Raw genomic sequence first — 17,199 nt, forward strand, 5'->3', positions numbered from 1 at the left:
ACCATACAGATCTTTTGATTACCACTTTGTTTATCATTTGCATCAGGATTATATACCTCTAGACAACGTCATGTCCGTTTATCGAAAATGTAATTCATTACTTATGTCAAGGGATTTACTTTGCAACAGTTGACTTGGCTGATAATCGTGTTACTAGGATATAGAATAGGCAGGATATGTAAAATTTTCCACTGTTTATTATCTAAACGCTACCAACCGGTCATTATGGAAATCATTGGGGGAGGCCCAAGTTCAGCAGTGGACGTCCTGTGGCTGAAATGTTGGTGAATATCTAAAAAGAACTAGGTAGTTTAGTAACTAGAATTTTAAGTTTAATAAGGTAGAAATCGTTCCTGAAATATTCCTGAATTAAAATTGCTGTGTCTGAAAAGTATTCTAGCTAATTTAAAAAATGTTTTTAGAATGTGTAACTACTCAAGACTCTACATAGATTCATTTAATTATATACGGTGGCAAGACTAGTTTTAAGCAATGGTTATTGGAACAATACTTAATTGCAAGAAATATGTACTTGATGGCATTTTGTGAGTGTGTGAATAATTGGTGGGGTGCGTAGAACTTGCTAAAGCAATCTGTAAGGATTCTATGGATCAAGTAAAGAGCACAAGCTTAGTTCCTATAATATTATTTAAATAAATAAATAAATAAATAAATTAACTAGATTCTTTCTTGTGGTACATTTTTTAATAATTTGTAATAAACAAATTTATTGGAACAATAATTGCAAGAAATATATAGCATATATAGCAATATTATGTTTTATCAGAAAACACAAGATTAGCAGACACGATAAGGTGGTCAATTTATAGCCTAAGCTATCGAGTTTATTTACTTCAAGATTGGCGACAGGGTTGGCGCTTTTCTGTTGGTATGAGTATTATTCCGTTTAAAAATAAGATTCTATTCGACTCTTTAGTGTAAGGATTAAATAATAATAATATAATCGGTGACCATGATCCGCTGGGCAAATCGGAAGGTAAGATAAAATTCTAGCATTTATTTTAGGTATTCTTGCAATATTGTAGCTTGCAATCAGATGATTTGGACACATAGGGAGGTATTTTAGTACTAAGAAATAAGCCACGAAAGTCTATTAAATCTCTAATAATCTCAAAAACATTTTATTACTTGACTCTTTTTGTATGACACTTTAGTTAGGACTACTTCATCGATGATAAAACTTTAACTCAGATCTATTCTTAGTTGTAATACAGATAATATAATACTAGGTTGTAAGAATATTCAATCTACAAAACCAATTTCTTTATACCATGATTCGATTTGGTACAAAGAGAACAAAATAGTTCTGAATTATAGGGCCAGTAGAGTCGAAAAATATTAGAATTCATCACGAAATTATTACCTAATAATCGAGACACTATCCAATTTTCAGTAGTGCCAACCCTAGCATAATACCTGAAAATCCGCCCGTGCCTTCAGAAATTTAACCCGAGAGCGCGCTCGATAGCATTTAGTATCACTCCCGGACTCCGGCGATCTCTATCTTCTTTCAGTGACCTGGTGAGTCCCTCAAACTTTACCTAAAATATTATACTTCTTGTGAAAAGCAAGTTTTTGTTCTGTGACACGAAGTGGAAGTGCGTGTATTGCATTTGAATGTAGTTTAGCACATGTAGAGTTTTTGAAATTTGCACTAAAGTGAGCATGTTTCTTCTCAATCAAGTCAGTAGTGTTTGCCACTTTTGAAACAGATATTCTGGTGGTTTTGTGCACATTTTTGGTGTTACTTATACGCTTGATTCCTCGTAGTGTAGGTATACTTAAGCTAAGATGGATATTTTCCCCACGTGGTGATAATAAAAGTATTCAATGTCGGATGTGTTTCGGTACTTATTCCTTTAGGGTTTCGTACAAAACCCTAAAAAAACTCTCCTCACAATCAAATACAATTAGATGTATAATTTTGTAGGTAAACCTTAGGTTCCATTGGTATTACTTGGCATCTATCGATAATGGGTCTATCCTGAAATTTTAAGTTCACGATCACATATATCTAAATCTCTATGGTAGAGAAATGGCACTGTGCCCACAGGTGATTCGAAATCTGATGATGACGCGGGAAGAAAATTATGAATCGACTCTATCGAAGTACCAATTTACTTGTCGATGAATTAAGAAGTAATTAGGGCGAAAGCTCTTCACACTGTCATCATATCAGTCATGAAATGAAAGATAACATCTATTTGTTTTCGTTATTAGATAATTTATTACATAATTTTGTTGATGCTAGCTAGTTTGACCGCGTAGGTCACGGTCACGATGATTGCGGTCAGCATTTCGCCGTGTGCGCAGACATCCTGACCTTAATTTTGAACTCGATAAAGAATGCGTCAAATATCTTTGACCCACAGCGACTATTTTGTATACTCTTGGTGTTGTGGATATTTCTTTACCACTAGGAAGTGGCTCTGGCGATTTCTTATTTTCTTTTAACTTGTTTATTCGACTGGCGTGTAGGATGTTATTTTATGATATGTAGTATTGTGATAGAGAATCGCATATCATTGATACAGTCATACGGGTATTACCCTAAGTAAGTAGTTAATTAGGTACGAAAAATTAGGCAATGAGACTCAGTCTGAGATCTTTCGTGATTTGGCCTTTTTGTTTGTCCCAATTTACAAAATAATGAAAGCGTAAAGACAGAAGATGCTTTGGGTCTTTAAGCAGCGACATTGTCAGAAGAAACGGCATCATTTCCCGGTTTTAACAGTTAATAGTCATTATGCGGTCTCATAAAAGCAGATGAACTCTTATTTTAAGAATTTTTGAAACTGGTTTGATGTCTATTTGAGGCTTTCCGTTACATTGGTTACGTAAAGCTCTGCTTGAGTTAGAATTCATAGAGATATTTTACTATTTTCTGCTTCTAAGAGTCATCATGCTCATAATAATAGGTGTGGGGCACATATAGTGCTCATTGACATAAACTGTAGTGTGATTTAGGAAGAATTAGGAACTTCTCTCATACGTATTTCCCTGCATATTGTCCTTTTGAGTATAAGTTGGCCAGTTGCCCACAAGACAGTAAAATAGTTCTCACTGAGTCAGCATCAAATCATTGGTGCTCTTTTAGTCAGCATAATCACTGGTGCCATATTTTGGTAGATACTCGTACCAATAGGCCATTCGATTCAATAACACTGGGGAATGCAGGACTCTACCTACCCTACTTTAAATCCATATTATACCAAATCATGGTGTTCATTGCTACCGATTGTAGAGCATTGCCCTGAGGTCCTACTCCACATATTGATTTCTTTACTCAGCTCTATCTGTCTCTGCTGCTTAATCTGAATTGCTGGGGAGAGGGAAAAGGATAGAGTCATACGATTTGATATTGTTTTTCCAAGTAGAACCCCTGTAATTGGATAGTATAGTTGCGGCGCGCGTTGGAAAGCTATTACTCCAGTTAAGTTGCGCGCCGGTCGCTGACCCCGCGGAATGCGCGTGCGACTAGCGGACGCGTTCATTTACGAACGATTTTTGAATAGGGGCCGAGGGTACCTTGCGAATTTCGTTGCGAAATGTTTTACCTATAATTTAGAGTCACTTTGGGCCACAGAACATAATGCTTTGGACGTACTTAAGGTGTTTATGGACTCTACATGCCATTGGGGAAAATAATTTGACCAGAATAATATTGAACTTTAATACTAATCAGTACCCGGAGCACGAATAAATATCGTGCTCGTTGTTTTACTCTCGTTTTTTTAAAAACAAAACACCTTGTTTAATAAATACGAATATGAGAGTTAAGTATTCGTGCTCAGGATTCAACTCAGACTCATAACCTAACTAATTCTAGATTTTCGATTTGTTTCAGATCTCATCAACCTAACCCAAAATGTCTATCGATGAGGTAATTAAGATCTACTTTTGCAATTTCAACCAAAATACGATACTCTTATTCCGGACTAAATCCATCTGAAATTTCATTTGGTACCTATAATTATGAACAACTCTGGTAAATCAATCAATGAAGAACAATCAGCGTCATGAATTTCACTTTCAAACAGCAACCTAACTGTGGTTACTTTTGAAATTTTCCTACCTACCTAGCTACCTACATAACAGTCATCTAAATAACTGGTTCTTATAATTCCAGCAATTCCAATCCGTCGCCACCTCCGTCAGGAACTGGAAGACCAAGCCCTCCGACAACGAGAACCTTGCTCTGTACTCCCTGTACAAGCAAGCCACCGTCGGTGACGTCAACATTGGTAAGATCAACATCATCATCATTATCATTTCAGCCACCGGAGTCAGGATGTCCACTGCTGAACATGTGCCTCCACAATGATTTCCACATCGCACGGTTGGTAGCGGCCTGCATCCAGCGCCTTCCTGCTACCTTTGAGGTCGTCGGTCTACCTTGTGGGTGGACGTCCCAGGCTGCGATCACTATCATCAGCGACCGGGCAAACAAGGCTTGAAAAGCTTGAAATTCAATCTTAAAATTTTCGCAACGAGCCCTATGCCGGTTGCAGACCAATAGGAGCGCAGTAAGTTAGATTAGCTTAACTCGTGTAGCTGACGTAGTTTCCCATTGTCTTGTTCAGACTGTAAACTGCAAACCATGCAAACACTATGGGAAACTGCGTTAGCTAAGTATTCGAGCTAAGCTAAACTTAGCTTTGCTCTTGGTCATAAGAGAACCCTGCCTACTTATTTAGGTCTATCAAAATCGCTACATTCGTCGATTCGAACATTGATGTCATTAGATTTTCCAAATCGGCTTAGTAACATCTTACTTAGTCTCAACGTTTTCGAAAAATATAGCCCCCTTAGCCTTCTGATAAATCATCTGGAAAGATTCAAATAAAATCTTTTTTTTTGCAGGCGAGCCCAGCGGTCTGGTAGAGAAGGCCAAGTTCAACGCGTGGAAAGGCCGCAAGGGCATGTCCCAGGAAGACGCCAAGAAGGAGTACATCAACCTTTCCCAACAGTGGCAGTCCAAATACGCCTAAATTCTAGAATTAACCTTATTTATTAAACTGCCACTGATTTCTTAGTTGCTCTTTTGGCTGCACATGACGTAATTCTTTTTTCGGGCTCTCAAATGTTATTCTATCTAATGAAACTGAAGAGTAACTTAGAAATTAGACTTTATTGTTAAGTTTTCTAAAAAATATATTTATTAATTAAACACTTTCTCACTGAAATCTTTGTTTTACTTATTTTTTAGTCTGTGATCACTATGATGTGGGGTTCGAAAAACATCCAAATTAGTGTTCAGCAACTTCTTAGTTGTAGAGTAAGTAGCTCAAAAGTCTGATACATCGGGTAGACCAAAACTTATTTAAAGTGAGAGAACATACTTACCTACTCAGCAAATTCACGATACCTTGGTAAGCTGCGCTTTAGTTGGAACTCCTATGATATTGTGGATGTCAATGGGGGGACATTGTCCAGGCGCCATGCCCCTTTTCTAGAAAAAAAAAATACACCTGCATGAGCTAAGTACCTACCTATACCTACCATTGACTGCTATCACAAAGATAAATATCAGTAGGTAGGTACGTCCTACTTACTATCTTACCTACTCACTGACCGACGATAACACAGTGACTCAGTGAGAGTTATACCTAATTTAGACCTAGGGTTTAAAGACAGGTAACCTAGATGTAAGCCCTCCTAGACAAAATGCACTTTTTGATCGAATCAAAAATCGAATCCGTCAAAACTCCATACAAAAAAAAGGCTTTTCGACCACTTGCACTTTGTCTAGTAAGTAGACCCACAGGTGCAAAAATGATTAAGACCTAATCTCTGAAATGAGGAACTTGGGGAAACTACCAAGTAAAGTAGGAAAAAATATTTTCACAAATAAATAGGTAGGTTAATAATAAGTAATTAAATATTATTTTATTTCAATTATAGAATAACAAGGAGTTTAGAGTTTTCAGGTAATTATCGAGGAAAGTTTTACGAACCGATAGTCACGCAAGGGCAAAGGATCAAGGGAAATCCATTGTTCACTGTAATTTATGTTCATCTCACAAAATCTTAGTCTCTGCTGCAATGATGCAAGAGTTGATTACCCGTCAAGTCTTCGCTTGCTAATTTTACTTGATGTTCGTTCGTTTCAGCAGTGGACGTGCTGGACAAAGGCCTCCCCCAAGGTTTTCCATAATGAACGGTCTTGTGCTGCCTTGATGTAGGTAAACGCATTTTCTACCGTATTCATTCACAGTCGGTACAGGTATATGGCCCAGAATCGGTAATAATACGTAAAATTATGTTATGGTTTGAATATAACAGATAAAATTATCACTTCACGGGATTTATTGCAACAATAGGTATCTATTTTAACGGTAAATAATATTTACCCTCCCGAAGTGAAGTGATAATTTTATAGTAAAAAAAATGCAACATAATAGTTTAAAATATTAGCTACTTATATAACAGATAACTCACAATATAGTTAGATTTGGACAAAGTACTCAAATAGTTAAAAACACATTAATTACACATTCTTACCTGTTATATACTGTGGGTAGTTTAGCCATATTAGCCAGCGTTGCCAGTTTTTTTTTTCGCCAAGTCGGGACTTTGGTACTTTTTGAGTGAAAATAGCGGGATTCTTCCGTCAAAAGCGGGACAAAGTAAAAAAAACGTATATAATCAAAGGTTTTCAAATATTTATCTTTTTATTTGACTTATAATTACGTTTACGTGACAATAGATAGCAAAAGTAGCCATAGAAAATGTATTTCAACAAAAAAATAATATTTTAAATCAGATTTACTCTATCGTTAAATTCGCCTTTAGAATAAAAAAAGAAAAAAATTAAAAAAGTTTTATTTTTTAGAATAATATGGCGTTTCAAACAATAGTCTGGTGAAGTGAGTGTCTCTCTCCGAAAAGCGGGACAGAGCCTGTCCCGCGCGGGACATTTAAATTTGATTTAAAAATCGGGACGTCCCGCCAAAATCGGGACGTCTGGCAACGCTGATATTAGCCGTAAAACGGCATGTCTTCTTCATTTTTCATTTTCTTCTTCACACATTGCAATTTCCAATGGCCCTTCTGTATTCAAGTATTTTTAGAAACCCATCTGTGCAGGGTACCGCGTGTAGGACAGGACAATGGACATTGGACTTCGTCTCCTTTTTTGAACTTAATTTTTTTAATATTTTTTTTTTGCTTTTCAGATGATTTCTGAACATTCCTCATAAACATTACCCCTAAAATTCATCGATGAACATTGACCTCTATTGCTAAAGCGATAGAGACCAAGACGATTTCACAGTTCTGTAAATGAGTTCTGTCATCTGTCATCAACGTCATTTACGTCATATTTCAGCCTGAGACGGTCCCAAAAAATTTAGCAAAGCCAGTTTTACAATTATTCGCTCGATTTTACCCTCCGTTTATATTTTACGGTGCTACATGAAACGCAACGATAAAGGCCGTTTGTTGAATAATCTCTGTACAGCGCGACGCGAAGTAGTTTTATTTAGTTCCTAACGGGTTACCGGGTCGTGCAGTCGTGTTCATTTCTACTTCAGTAAGTTGTGACGTGTTCATCATAATCGCTTTTTAATTGTATTCCACTGTTCAACAGCAGTTCATCTTTTATTAAAATACCTTTCCATATTCATCGTAAATCGATTTTATGTGTTTTGTGGCCATCAGTTGTCGGCACTTTTTAGAGGTTATTTTGCGAAAGTCTTGTCTCCAAAGATAATTCAACGAAAAGTTTGACCTATACATTGTGTAAAGCTATAATTTGCATTTTATAGGTACCCCACCTTTTCCAAGACCACACATCATGTCTCTCCAGGAGGTGAGTAAAATATATTTTTTAAATGTAATTGAAATAACTGCATAATATGAAACTGATAAGTTTTTATCAATCATTTTTAGACCTGATAACTATTTATAAACAACACAGAAACCAAGTTACCAGGGTTAGATTATCATGTCTAGTTTCTGTTAAATTTTGTTTCAGTGCCATCATTCTATGAGTCATTTACATAAGATAAGTTATTGATTTGACATTGACCTGATGAAGCTGTGCATTTGAAAAATGAAATTTCATTTCTGGAATTTGGATCCATTTTGTTAGTAAATTTTGATACTTTAATTATTCAATTAATTTAACATCACATTTCTGAATACATAGTGTTTACATTTCATTATTACACACTTATTGCAGTTTCTATTTTTGGGATAAATTATGTATGTTAATGTTGTATTGTATCAAAATGTGTTGGACAATTTCAGCTATTAGCATTTGTGACTCACTGCACTAAATTCATGGAATCTTTTAATGATTCATCTAGTAACTGCCAGGTGGAAATTTTTTAAGCAGATATCAATCTTTGTCCCATGATAATAGGTATTAATTCCTTTATCAGAAGAAATTAGTAAGGATTGATGATTTATTTATTTATTTATTTGAACACCAACAAGGTTACATTGAGGCTTCACAAAAGTAAAATTGATTACTTTATAACTTTTACAAATAGTCTTATGTTTTCAAATCTCATTCTTACCCAATCTTTGTATGAAACATGCTAAGCGCAATAAATATTTTATTGGCATATAAATATTTTACTTTTGTTATTTTCTGTTGCTTACGAGGTAAGGCACTATGAGCAAATAATATAATTTCACACAACTGCTCATCAGGTGTAACTATTGACTTTGAAGTTACTATTATTGCCCAAGAAACTGACTTTCACAGTGCACTTGCACATGATATTTTTACTTGGCAACAAATTAATCAATATTTATTTTCCATGTTTAAGCTAAATTAGTAATTTTATAGTAAATGTAGTTCTCACTAGACATTGGTCAGGTATTGGGACTAATTAAGAGTCAAAAGTAACCATTGAACGTAAATTTTAAATATGTTTTAATATGAAATGCTTTAAAAAAGTTTTCCCTAAAGCAGTTTGTTATTACAAAAGGTGGTTATTATAAAACAGGAAAGATAAATTAAAATTGATAACAGAATTCTGATTGGTATTATTAAATTGTAGGTAATAAAAACTGTGATGAAGTAGCATGTGATTGTAACATGACATAATTAATTAATTTTAAACTGGCACATTTATTTTTGGTCCAGATCTGATAGACGTGTGATCTTTTTAAGTGGCCCCTATGGTATGGTACATAGGGATCACTTAAAAATTAGGGATTGATGGTGAAAACGGCCATTATTCTCTTTTGAATTGAATAAAGAATTATTATTTAGGTGTAGCATAATTAGGATGTTAGCTGGAACAAGTTACAAGTATTGTTTTACTTCTAAGAAAACAGCTAATCTTGAACTTTGTACGCAGGCAGCAAACGTTTTTTGTAATTTACCATAAACCTGTCTGACCTTCAAGTGCTTAAGGCAATTATGTATTTTTATGCAGACTTTAAGAGGTTTCATTCGCGTCATAGCTTTTATGTCATAATACAAGTATTTTATTTTTTATTTTTCTATATGTATGATGATAGTTTGTTGATTTATCTTATTTAAGTTTTGAAGCGCCACGTTCTTGTGAATCGTTTGCGTGTTGTTAGCATACGAAATTAATTTCGGAAGCTCTGTTGTCTAGTAGTTAGAGATTTTGACACTTTCACCTCAATGAGGTAGAATAGAATAGAAGTCCCAATAGAAAGAAAGAAAGAAAGAAACAATAGAATTGTTAGAAAAGAAATATAATCCCGTGATTCAGAGGATACGTAGGTATACCTTTGATCCGATGAGCGATGTCTTAAAGCTGCAGCGAATGAAAATTATGTAGTTTGTGCCTGGTACAGTGTAAATTTTTTTGAAATTTTAACCCTATTTTGTACTGTATCAAGACTTAATTTTTATTTGGAAGTGCTGGTACTTACAATACAACCAGAGTCGTTATGAGCACCTTATCTTAGATTATAGTTTTTTTTGTAACATTGCGTAACGATTTCTGATTCCAGCAATTCGATGCCGCCGCCGCCAAGGTCAAGAACCTAAAGTCCCTGCCCAGTGATGCTGACCTCTTGGAGCTGTACGCTCTGTTCAAGCAGGCAACCGTCGGCGACGCTGACCCCGCCAGTGAGTAGCCACGCCATTTTAGATCTTATCACCAGTAGACAAAGCGTTACAGTACAGGTTTTGACGTTCAGTTAAAGACCAAAGCTCTTGGAACTGTAGGTACGCCCTGTTCAAGCAGGCCACTGTCGGCGACGATGGCACTGCCAGTGAGAAGCTACGCCATTTTAGATCTTATTACCTGTAGACAAGGATACAATCCAGATCTGAAGTTCAGAGATGACCTGAGACCTCTTGGGGCTGTATGCTCTGTTTAAACAAGCCATTATCGTCGAAACCTGCCAGTGAATATTCACGCGACTTTAAACCTTATTACCAGTAGACAAGGATACAATCCAGATCTGAAGATTCAGAGACACTGACTTCTTGGAACTACGCAGGTGACGCAGACCGCACCAATGAGTAGCCAACTAGCCAGTGTGTCCACGTAATTTTTGTCCTTATCCATCATCATCATCAGATCATTTTAGTCTGCACTGCAGGATGACTACACTCTTATTTGATATGAGTCAACGCCCATTAAAATCGGTTTCAATATGATGAGATCGTCATCAATGAGTCGACCGTTTAGTGTAGTGGTTCGAAACGGACTACTATTCCGGAGGTTGCGGGTTCGATTCCCGCACAGTACAAACATTTGTGTGCATGAGCATATTTGTTTGTATTGGACTGGGTGTTTTCTATGTATAATAAGTATGTATTTAAAAAAAAAAAGTATTTAAGTATGTTTATATCCGTTGTCTAGTACCCATAGTACAAGCTTTGCTTAGTTTGGGACTAGAAGCGCAGTGTAAAATGTCCAAGGATATTTATTTATTATTAATAATGGCTGTACACATTAGCCATAGGAATATTAACAATACTATAAGGTTTTAAACTTTCGCGTTCCATTTCAACTAAAATAGTAAGACACGGGTCTTAACGCGACGTTTATTAATGAGTTACATTATGTACTCACGGCTTGATGTTTCGGCTGCGATGCTGCAGCCGACAACTAACAATAGGTACTGTTGCTAATTTCTACTTGGCGCATTAATTGTAGTAGAGGGAACTAGCTTAGATACTAGCTAAAGGGGGGAATATTCCTCTAGAAAAAAGACTTTATATACACTTTCCCACCACTGCAACTCCTGTATAGCCAGGATCTACAGCTTGGCCTCCAATGAATGAAGGTTGAGTAGGTTTAATATTCCTTTAGCAGCTAGAGAAATATTCCCCTTTTCAGATCCATAAAATTTAATATAAAAACCATTGAAGGACTTTGATCGCAAACGTGTACTCTAATTTATATTTGGAAATTATTGAGTAAATAATGTTTCATAACAGTGCCAAAAGTTCATCCATTGTTTCATTTAATAATGGAGTATTGTCGCCCGGCAAGGTCAAGGAAACGTGGCACTTTAAGTTGGCAGGAAAAGTCACTCCTTTTATACGTATGCAAATACCTACGTGTTGGTAGTTGCTTATCTTGAGGATTAAATCAAAACTATAGGAACGGATTAAAAGAAATAACGGACTTTACTAGCATTTGCCCGCGGCTTCTCTCGCGCGTATTTTGATAAAAATTGTAGCCTAATCTGATGTAATATTTTCTAGCTAATTATATTTAGGTATTTGTTTTGAAAGAATTAAACTTTAGACGCCGGTTTCTATTAGTAATTAAAGTAATTAGTGAGCATATCGGATTAATCAGAAATTATCTAATAATAAGGTACTTGATACAAATAAGGCCTACCTAACTTTAAATGCTTATATTTCAATAAATATTAACGCCAGTTAACAAAAACAAGGTTAATTTACTTCTTCCATCCTTAAATTTTAGCAATATTACAAAAAATAACACAATTTTTAACTAAATCTATTCAAAATAAGCAAATTACGAAACCACTGATTTTGGCTTTAATAAATCACCTGCACGGAATAAGGCCTATATGATTCAAATGCCTGTAGACCTTAAAATTGAGGTTGTATTAAACAAAATGCGGTCTTATAACATTAAACACGTCGATTTGTTTGCGTTATCAAAACTTTACATACCAAGTAAACAGAAATATACTGTATATCTCTAGATAAACTTAAATTCCACTTATTAAGAATAATACATAAATTATAGATAAAATTAAATATTCATAGTAACAAAATAATGATTCCTTACTTAAATTATCAAAAAAAATATCAAAAACAAACAATATTATTTTTTTGTATAGGGCTTATTAAAACACCGTGTTCGAATAAGGCCTACACATAAAACCTTTTGAATAAATCAGTTTAGGAACATCATTTAGTCTTGAATTTTTGTAAACAAAATTCTATCTCAATTTTTGTTAGAACAAGGGCATAAAAAGGCTTCTGAATCATCTTTACCAACTCCTACACAATCTTTGTGATACCACCAAAAGCAGTCCTTTATGGTAGCATATCAGCTACGTTGTCTTCCAGACAGGCATGCTAATACCAGCTTTTGTTCTCCTTACCTTTAGAATTATACATACGGCTTTTTTATATTGGTTTTGTATTTTGTTTCTTTTTTTTACAGGTTTAGTATTTTTTTTCGACTCTGTTTTCTTTTACTTTTCTGTTCTGTTAGTAAGATTCTTATTAAATAAATATTTAGTTACTCTTTGACTCATTTAGTTAAATGAATTTGTCCGTAATCAGGTGTTGACATAAGTATCTAATATGGCCTACCATGCTGAAATAAGGCCTAGGCCTTATTAGATATCTCGCTCTTGGTGTCTTTAAAAATTTACAAATAATGCATCTATAGCCAGTAGTACAAATTAAGGTAATTATTAGCTAGTAAGAAATATTTAGAAACGATTACTAAGAAAAGCTTAATCTAAAACAGCGTCATTTTACCGAAAATTTAAGATGAAATCGCCAGATTTTTATAAGAGAGCACGAAATCACCCACCACCTTAGAAGAACGTGTGCCAATTGGTGCTGGGATCGTGGATCGGGACCCCTTCTGACCCACCGCACTACCAAACCACACTACCAGTAGTGTCGTGGGGAATATTTTTTCCCTTCTACACTACCAAGCCAGTAGTGTCGTGGGTAATTTTTAAGGGCCATACATCTTCATTCCCATCGACACTACTACCATAACTAAATGTAAAATTTGTAAAATTTTGGATTGTTTTGTAATAAATTATGTTTATATGCAACACTAACCTCTGTGCAATTTTGCAGTTTGACGGAATTTACTGAAAATAAAATATATCCCAAAAGGGCTTATGTACATGTTACGGTAAATGTACAAGTAAAGCACTTTCAAATGATATCAAACACGGCACATTTATCTTAACTTTATTTTTTTACTCTGTATGGTTTGTCCGCTAGAGGGCGCCACATTAGATTTTGTGAAACCCCATATAGCCTATAACCAGCGGACAATTAAGACGCTTCTAATGATATGTCATTTGTCGAATTCTGATAAGTAGTTTAGAAGTTACGAGGGAACAGATGAACATACATACATACTTATCCTGTCAAAATCATAACCCTCCTTTTGCTTTGCCGCAGTCGGGTAAAAATAATTTTTGTTTTTCTTTCACGCAAAGTTATATGGGTATAAGCCCTTTTAGGTAATATTTTATTTTCAGTAAATTCCGTCAAACTGCAAATTTGTACCGAGAGGTTAGGGTTGCATATAAACATAATTTATTGCAAAACAATCCAAAATTTTACAAATTTTACATTTAGTTATGGTAGTAGTGTCGATGGGAATGAAGATGTATGTTACCCACGACACTACTGGCTTGGTAGTGCAGAAGGGAAAAAATATTCCCCACGACACTACTGGTAGTGTGGTTTGGTAGTGCGGTGGGTCAGAAGGGGATCGGGACGCTCTTGCACTCTACCGGGTTGTAGGGCATATGAGTACGTGTCCTTGAAGTATTATCCCGGTTGGATTTATTTATCTGTGTTTTCTGATGTATAGGCCTTATTAGAACGTAGGCCTTATTTGTATCAAGTACCTTACTATTAAGTTTCTAATCACGAGTATTTTCAAAAGAATTACGATAAAAAGTGATAGAAAAGTATTTTTACTATCGGATTGTGATATAAATTGATCGATGATTTTTAGGTCACCTTATCAACGAATGGTACAAAATGTAAAAACCTAAGTATACATGTATTTCAAACAAACATTATCCTTATTATTTTATTAGCATGTCTTTACTTTTTTAACTTAAACTAAGTCTGAATTGATAAATGGTGTGTTTCCACTGTTTATTTAGTTAGATTCTTTTGAATACCATATCATATCACGTAGCCACGTTACCGTGACGTAGCTAAATGATCAAAGAAGAAAAGAAAGTCTATTAACCACTAAATACTCGATTCACTGGATCATCTCGATCAGTGCGTTGCATCACGCGTGGAATGTGTATCGTTTCCGTTCCGACAACATGCCCAAGCGTCAGGCATTGCTGATGTTGCTGAGATTGTAACAGTGAAAATTGCAGAACAGTCTGATGAACTTGTAACTCGGATTGTTGTCACAGATGAAAGAATACGTTTCAATAAAAAATATGTTTATACTAGATGTCCCAGCGAACTTTGTATTGCCTCATTTTTTTATAAGAACTATGTGTTTTTTCATTGTACCTTCCCTGATCTTTCACAAATAGTTCAAGACAAAAATTTGCCAAATCGGTCCAGCCGAACGAGTTTTAGCGAGACAATCAAATATCAAATCATTTTTATTTATGAGAAAAAGATGTAAGTAACTGATTGGTTTGCTAAAAAAGTTGTTTATATCTAAAAATAATTTTCACATTTACATAAATAGCCTTTTGAATTTACAATGCAACTAAACAAGTGTCCTGTTTGAATTTCCTTACAGTTACCCATAATATGAGTAGCCGGTGATATTTGTACAACCTACTCAACAACGGTAAAAGCCTGGCAAGTCTTAAAACTTTTACCAATCTCAGACAGTAGTATAGTATCGAATCTCAATCTATTCAAATCGTTGCGCAGATTCTATAATCCTCATGAATATCTGTCTTTCCAGACAAGCCCGGTTTCCTCGACCTGAAGGGCAAGGCCAAGTTCGAAGCGTGGTCGAAGAAGAGTGGCACTTCCAAGGATGACGCCCAGAAAGCCTACATCGCGAAAGTAGAGAGTCTGGTCGCTTCCATCGGCCTCCAGTAACCGTACACTAGTAATCGACTCGACGGGACCAGCCAACTGCGACGGAACACTTTTCCCGGGCGTTCTTCGCGACCTAACTGCCCATAACCGGTTTCACAACATTCTTGTCGGGTGCAAAATTAGCTTTAGTTTATAATGGGCGGAACGCAAAGGGTTAAAGGGCTAACCTTGCAAGTTTGTTATTTTTAAACAACTTTGAACTGGAATTGGAAGTCCGTCTCATTAAAATAAGTAATTTATTATATTGCTGGTATAGGCACATTAAGTTATTTATACGAAATCACAATAATTATGTAAGGACAACTTTTGTTATTGCTTTTTTTGAAATCACAATCCTGGTGCTCGAAATCTAACTTTCAGCATTTTTTGTTACAGTTTTGTATTATTCTTTGAAATAAATTATTTACTTTATTTTTATGGTTTTATTTTAATGCAGTTTCCTTTATCTCCACCTACTCCACACCAATATTATAAAGAGGAAAGATTAGATTTTCTGTATTGAATAGGCTCCGTAACTAGTTAGTTTGAATAGGACCGATTTGAAAAAATATTTTACCATTAGAATCCTACATTATTTCTGATAAACATACATATTTATTTGTAATTAATATTAGCAAGATCTGATAATTCTTAATTATGCTACGAGTAGGTAGATCAATCTTATCAAAATGAGGAACTTACGCCCGTATTCACAAACATTACTATGAGGTCTGACAGGGCGCGTGGACACACAGGGTGACGAACGAACCAATCACAGAGCTCTATTCGACACTGTGCGTTTGATTTGCTGCTTCACTTAAGCAAACATCGTTTGTGAATACGGGAGTTAGTTACGCAGTGATGATTGTATAATCATATAACAGTCCAAATTAATTGTTACCGTGTAGCTTTTACGAACACAAGTACAAAAAAATGTAGCCATTAGATTACATAATTGTAACTAATAATTAATTAATTATGGACAAATAACACAGAACACATACAAACTAACAAATAACACTTGTGTTTCTCATGTCATTTTGTCCAACTGGTAAATTAATTCATTATGTCCAATAACACTGAACCGTCCCAGCTATGACATCGATGGGAGGGCGCTACTATCAATGCTGGGCTAAAGTTTCGATTTTTGCTACTTGACGTTTCAGAATCGTTATAATTTATCTTTTTCTTTCCAGACAAACCCGGCATGCTCGACTTCAAAGGCAAGGCCAAGTTCGAGGCGTGGTCCAACAAGAAGGGCACTGGCAAGGAGGATGCCCAGAAGGCCTACATCGCTAAAGTGGACGGCTTAGTCGCTTCCATCGGTCTCCAGTAAATAACAAAATTAGCCTTAGTTCTAATGGACGGACCGCAAGGGGTTAACACTGAAAGCCTTGCAAGTTTGTCACAATATACAACTATGAACTGGAATCGGCCGTCCGTCTCATTAAAATAAGTAATTTATTATATTGCTGGTATAGGCACAACTAGGTTATTTATACGAAATCACAATAATTATGTAAGGACAACTTTTGTTATTGCTTTTTTTGAAATCACAATCCTGGTGCTCCAAAGTCGAACTTTCAGCATTTTTGTTACAGTTTTGTATATTCTTTGAAATAAATCAATTTACTTTATTTTTATTATTTTATTTTAATGCAGTCCTTGATAATATTTTATATTAACTTGCCTATAGGCTGGTGTAGATAGGGACGAAAGGATTTATTAGTTATAAATTATTAGAATGATTGGTTATCTGCCAAATGGCGCCATTAACTGATAAATAATTTATGATTAAACTCGCATTAAACTGCAAGATCAATCTTATCAAAGGACTAACTTAGTTACGCGTGATGATTGTATTATCATTTAAGTATCATACAAAAGTCCAAAATTAATTGTTAGCATGTAGCTTCACGCACATTAAAATTTTAATCATAAAATTCGTTTATTTCATAATTGGAAAATTGCAAAGC

The 17,199-nt window shown here is 35.3% G+C and overlaps 2 protein-coding genes across 3 annotated transcripts; both read left to right on the forward strand.

Moving 5' to 3' along the window:
- The first annotated feature begins 1,463 nt into the window (after positions 1 to 1,463).
- On the forward strand, positions 1,464 to 5,207 carry LOC135071659 (putative acyl-CoA-binding protein). The gene is made up of 4 exons (XM_063965425.1): positions 1,464 to 1,542; positions 3,869 to 3,904; positions 4,151 to 4,265; positions 4,885 to 5,207. Exons 2-4 carry the CDS (start codon positions 3,890 to 3,892, stop codon positions 5,010 to 5,012), a joined length of 258 nt encoding a protein of 85 aa, XP_063821495.1. The 5' UTR covers positions 1,464 to 1,542; positions 3,869 to 3,889; the 3' UTR covers positions 5,013 to 5,207.
- Positions 5,208 to 7,370: 2,163 nt separating this feature from the next.
- Positions 7,371 to 16,860, forward strand: LOC135071657 (acyl-CoA-binding protein homolog). 2 transcript variants are annotated; one of them, XM_063965424.1, is made up of 4 exons: positions 7,371 to 7,555; positions 7,791 to 7,834; positions 9,967 to 10,084; positions 16,420 to 16,860. In XM_063965424.1, the coding sequence occupies exons 2-4, from the start codon at positions 7,820 to 7,822 to the stop codon at positions 16,557 to 16,559; spliced, it is 273 nt and encodes a 90-aa protein (XP_063821494.1). In that variant the 5' UTR covers positions 7,371 to 7,555; positions 7,791 to 7,819; the 3' UTR covers positions 16,560 to 16,860. The 2 variants fall into 2 exon arrangements, with proteins under 2 accessions (XP_063821494.1, XP_063821493.1); XM_063965423.1 differs by lacking the exon at positions 16,420 to 16,860 and adding an exon at positions 15,105 to 15,655 and having other exon boundaries at positions 7,377 to 7,555.
- Positions 16,861 to 17,199: the final 339 nt, after the last annotated feature.

Source organism: Ostrinia nubilalis, chromosome 5 (genome assembly GCF_963855985.1).
Source record: "Ostrinia nubilalis chromosome 5, ilOstNubi1.1, whole genome shotgun sequence".
NCBI lineage: Eukaryota > Metazoa > Arthropoda > Insecta > Lepidoptera > Crambidae > Ostrinia > Ostrinia nubilalis.